The 8,781-nt window shown below is 45.2% G+C and overlaps 1 protein-coding gene across 1 annotated transcript; it reads left to right on the forward strand.

The window, feature by feature from the left end:
* Positions 1–173: 173 nt before the first annotated feature.
* On the forward strand, positions 174–8,284 carry KIF20A (kinesin family member 20A). Its single transcript, XM_029217797.1, has 19 exons — positions 174–246; positions 709–894; positions 2,066–2,155; positions 2,258–2,377; positions 2,958–3,096; positions 3,200–3,387; positions 3,474–3,603; positions 3,785–3,979; positions 4,092–4,203; positions 4,313–4,381; positions 4,601–4,744; positions 4,886–5,051; positions 5,162–5,326; positions 5,456–5,595; positions 5,738–5,840; positions 6,158–6,356; positions 6,601–6,692; positions 6,917–7,054; positions 7,676–8,284. The coding sequence occupies exons 2-19, from the start codon at positions 730–732 to the stop codon at positions 7,991–7,993; spliced, it is 2,673 nt and encodes an 890-aa protein (XP_029073630.1). The 5' UTR covers positions 174–246; positions 709–729; the 3' UTR covers positions 7,994–8,284.
* The last annotated feature ends 497 nt before the right edge of the window (positions 8,285–8,781 follow it).

Here is an 8,781-nt window from a genome sequence, read left to right on the forward strand (position 1 = left end):
ACCCGTCCTGCATTAGAGCAGAGAGGTCAAGCCGTAGCAGTTTCCCGGTCTCGCCCGCCCCCTTGCGCCGATTGGTAGGTGCAGATTTCGCTATCTGATTCGCTGAACGAAAGCAGCGCGTAATTTAAAACATTGTATCAGTAACAAAGGTGCACCTCGTGGGCGGAGTTGTGCTCAGGCTAGGAAAGTCCAGGTTCGGCCGCGGAGTGAGAGTGAGCCGGTACCGTAGAAGTGTGGCGTCTTCGGGTGAGTGTGCGGCTGTGCTTGAGCCCAGCTGAGGTACTTGCTTTTGCCCTGGCGGATTCGGCTTTCAGAAAGCGGAACTGCCGCCATCCCTTTTTTTCTTAATACCACTGTCCTCACTGTGGGCCTGGGGGGCGAGGTTGGAGCAGGAGCCTAGGGCTGCTGACACCGCCTCCACGACACCGTTGAGCGAGGCACCCTACTTGGAGCGTGGCCTTATGCTTTCGGAGCCGGATATCTGTTCATTCCTATTCGCAGTCCGAAATGCTGCCTCAGATTGGATTAAATGATTAACTCTTTCTCTCATTCCCTTCCCCTTTGCTGGTAGTTTAAGGGAAAAGGGAGTAAGAATTCAGGCAGCGAGACTAGATTGTCCTGGGGCCAGGGAATTGTTTCTTACCCAGAATTTGCCGCCCCTTTTATCCCTTTAGGTTCTCCTCTCTACCCACTCTTGTCTCTTTTTAGACCTAAACTGCCCCTGCTGAAATGTCGCAAGGGATCCTTTCTCCACCAGCCGGCTTGCTGTCGGATGAGGAGGTCGTAGTCTCCCCCATGTTTGAGTCCACAGCTGCAGATTTGGGATCTGTGGTACGCAAGGACCTGCTGTCAGACTGCTCTGTCATCTCCACCTCCCTGGAAGACAAGCAGCAGGTAAAGGAGTTGAAGAGTGGCTTGGGGACAGAAAGTGATATCCTTAGCCTACTAGTTGTCCATACAGAGTAGCATGAGGTAAAAAATCCAGCAATCCTAGGGTTTGAGGGATCAACTCAAAATTAAGAGCATGACAAGTAAAACATGTACAGTTGTGTGTCCAAAAGAAAACTATTAATTGCATTGCATTAATGAAACATCCTCAAATGCATACTCTCAGTTAATCCTATGAGGGAAGGCAATTGTTGTGTCTCCTTTGCCATGAGTCCCAGACATTTTAAATAATTTGCACAAGGTCATATTGCCATTAAGTAGGTGGAATGTACATTCAGGTTTTAATATCAACCACAGCTTCCATTTAAGGAGCTTTTCTTTCTGCTGAGCTGAGGTTTCTCAGCTGCAGCATTATTGATATTTGGGGCCAGATAATTCTTTGTTATACAGGGCCGTCCTGTGCGTTGTAAGACGTTAAGCAGCATTCCTGGCCTCTACCCACTAGATGTCAGTAGCTGCTTACCATTTGTGACAACCAGGAAACCTGTCCTGACATTACTAAATGTCCCTTGAAAGGGAAATGGCCATGGTTGAGAAAAACTCTACTCAGAAGTCTCCCCTTTTGTAGAAGTTTCATGAGAGCAGGAGCCTTGTTAATGTTCTTCGCTGTAGACTACCAGAGCTCTTAGAATTTCTGGGCCAGAGTAGACAGATCTCTAAATATCTGTTGAATGAACGTGGTGGGTGCTATTATTAACCCCACTCTACAGATGAGGAAACTGAGGTGAAAAGAATTTAAAGAACTTGTTCAAGATCTCATAGTTACTAAATGATGAAATTGGGACTCAAATTCAGGTATGTCTGCCTCCAGGGTGCTTAACTACTGTCTTTTGCTATATCACATGCTGATTTTCATACCAGTCAACTAGTTCTGACTCAGATAATCTGTGGTAAGCCAAGTTTTCAGGATAGTGAAGAGACAAGGAAGGGTGATTAAGTACTGAAAAACTCCATGTGGGTTGGAATGATTATGGAACCCAAATAATGGCACAGAGTCATTTGAGGTGGAATAGAGGTAGTGTTAGCATGATTCCCAGGAAATATGCTATATTTGCCCATCTGCTCAGAAGTAACTGTTGAGATTAATCTGTGATATTGGCCTGGAATTCTGCCACAGGTTCCATCTGAAGATAGTACAGAGAAGGTGAAAGTATACCTGAGGGTCAGGCCCTTGTTATCTTCAGAGTTAGAACGACAGGAGGATCAGGTAAGTTTCTGAGGAGGGAGGATTCAAGGTGGAATGATACAGTACAGTAGAGGTTCCCAGGAATGTTTCCTTCTGTGACAACTGTGTTTTCCCCCTTCTCAGGGTTGTGTCCGTATTGAGAATATAGAGACCCTTGCCCTACAGGCACCCAAGGACTCTTTTGCCCAGAAGAGCAACGAGCGAGGAATTGGACAGGCCACCCACAGATTCACCTTTTCCCAGGTATGGAGTTACTGACATGTGAACAAGGGACCAACACCTAGGGGCAACTTTATTCCCTCTTTAGAAGGAAAGCTTTTTACTTGACTGTGACTCCTTATATATGCAGGTCTACAATCTGGGGGACGCTTGTTATGTGCTAGTCAGTGTGTCGAGCACTTTATGTGCATTAATTCCCAACAACTCTATTGTTATTATTATCATCATTGTCCCTAATTTCCTGGTAAGGATACTGTGGCTTGGTGAGTATAATGTTGCTGAAGCCATGTAGCTAGTCATTGGTAGAGTTAGGACTTGAGTCTAGATCCATCTATCTCCCAAGCCCATGCTTGTGACCATTATGTTGTTCCATTTTGTGTGCAGCATTGGACTTAGTGGATAGCATTCCATAAGTATTTGTTGATTTGGATGAAAAATGGACTGGCAGAGAGTATTTAGGCAGCAGCTGGCAGCAATGCAGGAAGAAGTTGCTTGAGTAGTCTCCAGAGCCAACCACCCAGGAAGGGATGTATCTCTACTGGCTCTGCACAGAGAAAAGTGGGAAACGAAGGATGGGCCTCTGAGAAATTGGGTGTGTCTCTAGATCTTTGGGCCAGAAGTGGGCCAGGAATGTTTCTTCAACCTGACTGTGAAGGAGATGGTCAAGGATGTACTTAAAGGACAGAACTGGCTCATCTATACATATGGAGTCACCAACTCAGGGAAAACCCACACAATTCAAGGTGAGTAATAGGCCTCACAGAACTGCTGACTGTCTTTGCCTTTTGATACTCTGAGTTGGGGAACAGCACTTACTACAGCTGTCCACCTTTCACATGCCTCCAGGTACCATCAAGGATGGTGGGATCCTGCCCCGGTCCCTGGCTCTGATTTTCAATAGTCTCCAAGGCCAACTTCATCCAACACCTGATCTGAAGCCTGTGCTCTCCAACGAGGTAATGTGGCTAGACAGCAGGCAGATCCGGCAGGAGGAATTGAAGAAACTGGCCCTGCTAAATGGAGGCCTCCAAGAGGTAAAGTGTTGGTGTTCACAGAGGCAGGGATGGGGGACAAAATCTCCAGAAAGTTTTGTGCTTATGTTATCCCTGGACTCCCCCAGGAGGAGCTGTCCACCTCCTTGAAGAAGAATGTCTACATTGAAAGTCGGATAGGTACCAGCACCAGCTTTGACAGTGGCATTGCTGGGCTCTCCTCCACCAGTCAGTTTACCAGCAGTAGCCAGCTGGATGGTATGTACCATGACTGGGCTCTGTGCCAAGTAACAGTAGGAACTTATTCTCTACTCCCCAAAACTCCCAGGGGTACAGACCAGAGGTTGCAACCTGAGCTTCACCTTCTGAGGCCCCTGCAGGCCAAAGGGGAGACGGACTACTCTTGAGTTGATGCTCTGTACATTGGCTTCTTCCCCAGAAACGAGTCATCAATGGGCACAGCCAGACACTGCCCCAGTAAGTGTCCCTGCAGATGTTCGCTTCTCCATCTGGATCTCCTTCTTTGAGATCTACAATGAACTGCTTTATGACCTGTTAGAACTACATAGCCAGCAGCGCAAGAGGCAGACACTGCGGCTGTGTGAGGATCAGAATGGCAATCCCTACGTGAAAGGTATGGGAAAGCAGGGAGGCTGGCATGAACCCTGGAGGGGACCTTGGGAGAGACTAGGAAAAGAGTTAGGTGCTTCCCTCTTATGTATGCCCTTCTTTCCTTGGCCTCTCAGATCTCAATTGGATTCATGTTCAGGATGCTGAGGAGGCCTGGAAACTCCTGAAAGTGGGTCGTAAAAACCAGAGCTTTGCCAGCACCCACCTGAACCAGAACTCCAGCCGCAGGTTGGTGGGTTATGAGTCAGCCTTTCTTTCAATGTGTTCCAGGAAACATTAGTCCTCCACCTGATCATAGAAGATATGCAGTGACTTTTCTCTCTTTCTTAACTTCCAGTCATAGCATCTTCTCAGTCCGGATCCTGCACCTTCAGGGGGAAGGGGATATAATCCCCAAGATTAGCGAGTAAGTTTTTCCATTTAGAAATTTGGGTTCTTGGCCATAAATGGTAATTGGGGGAGGGGATGAGAGTGGTCCTCAGGGGAATTACTTCCGTTAGATTCATGCTCTCCTTCCTTGGGTACAGAGATTCTTCATGGGTCCTCCCCTCCCTAAAACTATACAAAGGGCTAGAAAGCTCATAACATGTGGGATCCTTATGTCAGATCCTGTCCATCATTCAAGGTTATCACTCTGTGATCTGGCTGGTTCTGAGCGCTGCAAAGATCAAAAGAGTGGTGAGCGCCTGAAGGAAGCAGGAAACATTAACACTTCTCTGCACACCTTGGGCCGCTGTATTACTGCCCTGCGCCAAAACCAGCAGAACCGGTAAGCTTTTCACTGCAAGCCAGGATGGCCTGGAGCTCTGCAGTTTGCTAAGAGACTTCCTGGTCATCACTGGGGCTAGTGCTAGGATACCCCCAAGGGCTGGAGTTCTGCTCACAGCTCTATTCTCTGATTCCCTGCCAGGTCAAAGCAGAACCTGGTTCCCTTCCGTGACAGCAAGTTGACTCGAGTGTTCCAAGGCTTCTTCACAGGCCGAGGCCGCTCCTGCATGATTGTCAATGTGAATCCCTGTGCATCTACCTATGATGAGACCCTTCATGTGGCCAAGTTCTCAGCCATTACTAGCCAGGTGAGAAGCTATAGGTGTGATGACTGTGCTCACTTTGGGCTGGTACCTGTACTTAAGGAAGCTACTAGGGACTAGTAATGGATTCAGTTAAGATTTTTCCCCCTCACTAGCTTGTGCATGCTCCACCTGTGCAACTGGGATTCCCATCGCTACATTCATTCATCAAGGAACACAGTCTGCGGGCATCTCCCAGCTTAGAGACTGGAGCTAAAACAGACCCATGCCTTGATGATGATATTGAAAATGAAGTTGACATCTCCACATATGGCAAGGAGGTGAGAATGCAAGAAAGCTTTGGCGCAGCAGCTTGATGGCTATACATTTTCCATGCTACCTTCCAGGTGGGCCTGTGCCTTTTTAGGGCATGGGCTTCTAGTGACCTCTGACCTGTGTTTCCCTCCTAGGAGCTTCTACAGGTGGTGGGAGCCATGAAAGCACTGCTTTTGAAAGAACGGCAGGAAAAGTTGAGGCTGGAGATGCAGCTCCGTGATGAAATTTGCAGTGAGATGGTGGAGCAGATGCAACAACGGGAACAGTGGTGCAGGTACCAGCTGAGTAACCCCTCTTGTTCTGTCACTTAGACCTGACGGTGGGAAGCAAAGACTAGGATGGAGTAGTGCCTCAAGATCTGCTCTCCAAGCTCACTCCTCAGAATCTTCACTCACTTCTCTCTTCTCCTCTGACAGTGAACATTTGGACACCCAAAAGGAACTACTAGAGGAAATGTATGAAGAGAAACTAACGATCCTCAAGGAATCACTGACAAGTTTTTACCAAGAAGAACTTCAGGTGAGTTGCCCTAAACCAGTCCCAACTAGCTGCTCAGATTCCCATCGCTACTTGCCTGAGATAAACAGATTATATAAACCCTCATAGGGGTAGGAATATGTAATTCACCTTTCTATAGTCTCCTTAGTGCTTTGTACTTGTCAGTCTATGTTTGATTAATTGATTAAGAGTTTGATTGGCCAGGAAATGGTGTAAATGCTAACAAACAGGATTTTGAGGCCCATGTATCACGGAAATTTTTGTTCATTGTTCAGTCATCTATTCCTGTAGAGTTCATCTGACTCTGAATGGAATTGTGCTCTCTGCTTCCTTCTTAGGAGCGGGATGAGAAGATTGAAGAGCTAGAAGCTCTCTTGAAGGAAGCCAGACAGCAGCCAGTGGCCCATCAACAATCAGTGTCAGAACTGTCCCTACGGCGGTCACAAAGGTTGGCGGCTTCTGCCTCCACCCAGCAGCTCCAGGAGATTAAAGCTAAACTGGAACAATGCAAAGCAGAGCTAAACTCCACCACTGAAGGTGAGGAAGGATACAGGGCAGGAAGCATAAGTTTCAGGGAAGAGCTGTTCTTCAAACTTGGGCCTTCTGGTGCCAGCTCCAACATAATTTCCTTAACTCCAAGCTACATCCCCCTGACCTTTCATCCTAGGATGCACATAGCATCACTTGTTATGTTTGCTGCAAGCTACTGTTAATTCAGTTAAAGAGATAAGTCCAAGGCTAGAAAGCCTACACATGTAAGGTTATTGTTTCCTTCTCTCAGAGCTGCAGAAATATCAGAAAATGTTAGAACCACCACCCTCAGCCAAGCCCTTCATCGTTGATGTGGACAAGAAGTTAGAGGAGGGCCAGAAGGTAATTACCTTTCTCTGTTACCAAAGCTCTCACCTAAGGCAATTTCCAACACTATATCCCTGGTTCATATGAGGACAAGATGTTTTCTCTGCAGTCCTAGAGAATGGCTACCTCATTCAAATGACTAGCCTTTCTAGTTTTACTTCTCTTCAAATGGTTCTCCGACTCCTCCAGATCACTGGTTGATCTTGGCCACAATTTGGTTCCTACTCCTCCTTTTCCAGAATATAAGGCTGCTGCGGACAGAGCTTCAGAAACTTGGTGAGTCTCTCCAGTCAGCAGAAAGAGCCTGTTGCCACAGCACTGGAGCAGGAAAACTTCGCCAAGCCTTGGCCACATGTGATGACATCTTAATTAAACAGGTTAGGGAAGCCTATATACCACTTTCTCCCATCAGCCCACTTCAGAGTATACATGAGAAAGAGAAAGGTAAAGATTTTTAGGCTAATCTTATAGTGAGGGGAGTTTCTCTTCCTTGCAAAATAACCATTCACTAAGTACAAGGCATTATGTTAAGTAATTTGTAGGCTTTTTCCGTTATAACAACCCTAGAGAGGTAGATACTATCATATTTCATCCAAGATGCTTAGATTATAAGAAACAATTAATTGTAAGACAAAACACTAACAATTAAGCTATGACACTGTCATCAGTAAATGCATCCTGATTCCAGATGTATTCAAATGTAAAAAAAAAACCATCCTAGGCTAATTTGATACCTAGGAACTGAGGCTCTTGGAGCTTAAGTAAAATCATTCAAGCTCATACCACCTGATGTGTTAGAAAAGGTCCTTCTATTCAGTGCTATTTGTTTGGGTCTTAAAATACCCTCCTATTCAGTTAAAAGCTCTGACCATAAAGAGTTAATCTTTGTAAAAAGCAGTTTTAGTAACTAGTCGTGGATAGTGTGTATTACCTTGCCCTCCTGTTTCTATAATAGATTAGACAGAAATGTTTTCTGTAACTTTGTTGATCTTCCTTAGGATCAGACCCTGGCTGAGCTGCAGAATAACATGATGCTGGTAAAACTGGACCTTCGGAAGAAGGCAGCATGCATCGCGGAGCAGTATCATACTGTGCTGAAGCTCCAAGGCCAGGCTTCTACCAAAAAGCGCCTCGGTGCCAACCAGGAAAACCAGCAACCAAACCAACAGCCCCCAGGGAAGAAACCATTTCTTCGTAACTTACTGCCCCGAACACCCACCTGCCAAAGCTCAACAGACTGCAGCCCTTATGCCCGGATCCTGCGCTCACGGTGCTCCCCTTTACTCAAATCTGGGCCTTTTGGCAAAAAATACTAAGGTTGTGAGGAGAGAGCATTGCCCTGAGGTGGGTCAGCTGCTCAGCTTAAGAAATAGGTCTCTTTAAAGCTTTACTATATATATACCTGGAACTCTATCCAGAATGCAATATTCAGACACTAGTTTTTCTCCCTTTTGTAATATAATCACCTATGTAATCTTACACTTTTTTACTTATATGGTTTCTATGCACACAAAAGTTATATTAAAATAAAGATATTGTTCACATTTTAAATTTGAATTCTAAATTTAGCATAATCATTGAAGTAAATTATAAAAGGGGCAGAAAAATTGAAAATCAAGTATCATTCGGGCCACTGGGAACTTTGCACAGGAATGGCAGTGCAGACCAGCAACTGGTGCACAGCTAACCCAAGAAAGCTTGGTAAGAAATTAATTCAAGGGACATTAGATATTCTAAACCTTCCTTAATATAAAATGAAGTGTCACCAATAAAGATGTTAAAAAAACCAAAAAACAAAAATAGGTTAATTAACTAAATGATTAAAAGGTTAATAAAAAAGTTATTCATAAAAAAATAAAATAAAATAAAATGAAGTGTCATACATTAGGAGATGAATGGGTAACAAACTTGTTTGTTTTGGAACAAAAATAAAGGAAGCCTGGGCCCTGAGCTCAGAATAACCCATAGCATCTACTGTACAAATTCATTACAGCAGCCATTATAGTCATAGCATATTACCTCCTACTGAATGCACAAGCACAGGCCTGAAACTCTCCCAAGAGCATAGCAAGAATGATTACTTTTACCTTGTCTAATAGATGAA

The sequence above is a fragment of the Monodon monoceros genome, unplaced genomic scaffold, assembly GCF_005190385.1.
Source record: "Monodon monoceros isolate NGI ecotype Baffin Bay Population unplaced genomic scaffold, NGI_Narwhal_1 Super_Scaffold_12, whole genome shotgun sequence".
In the NCBI taxonomy this organism is placed as follows: domain Eukaryota; kingdom Metazoa; phylum Chordata; class Mammalia; order Artiodactyla; family Monodontidae; genus Monodon; species Monodon monoceros.

Bases quoted from the DNA above. Each gene is read 5' to 3' on its own strand.
- KIF20A (XM_029217797.1), top strand. From the start codon at position 730: ATGTCGCAAGGGATCCTTTCTCCACCAGCCGGCTTGCTGTCGGATGAG. The intron at 2,378-2,957 runs GTATGGAGTTAC...GTGTGTCTCTAG, and splicing joins ACAGATTCACCTTTTCCCAG to ATCTTTGGGCCAGAAGTGGG. The intron at 4,745-4,885 runs GTAAGCTTTTCA...ATTCCCTGCCAG, and splicing joins CGCCAAAACCAGCAGAACCG to GTCAAAGCAGAACCTGGTTC.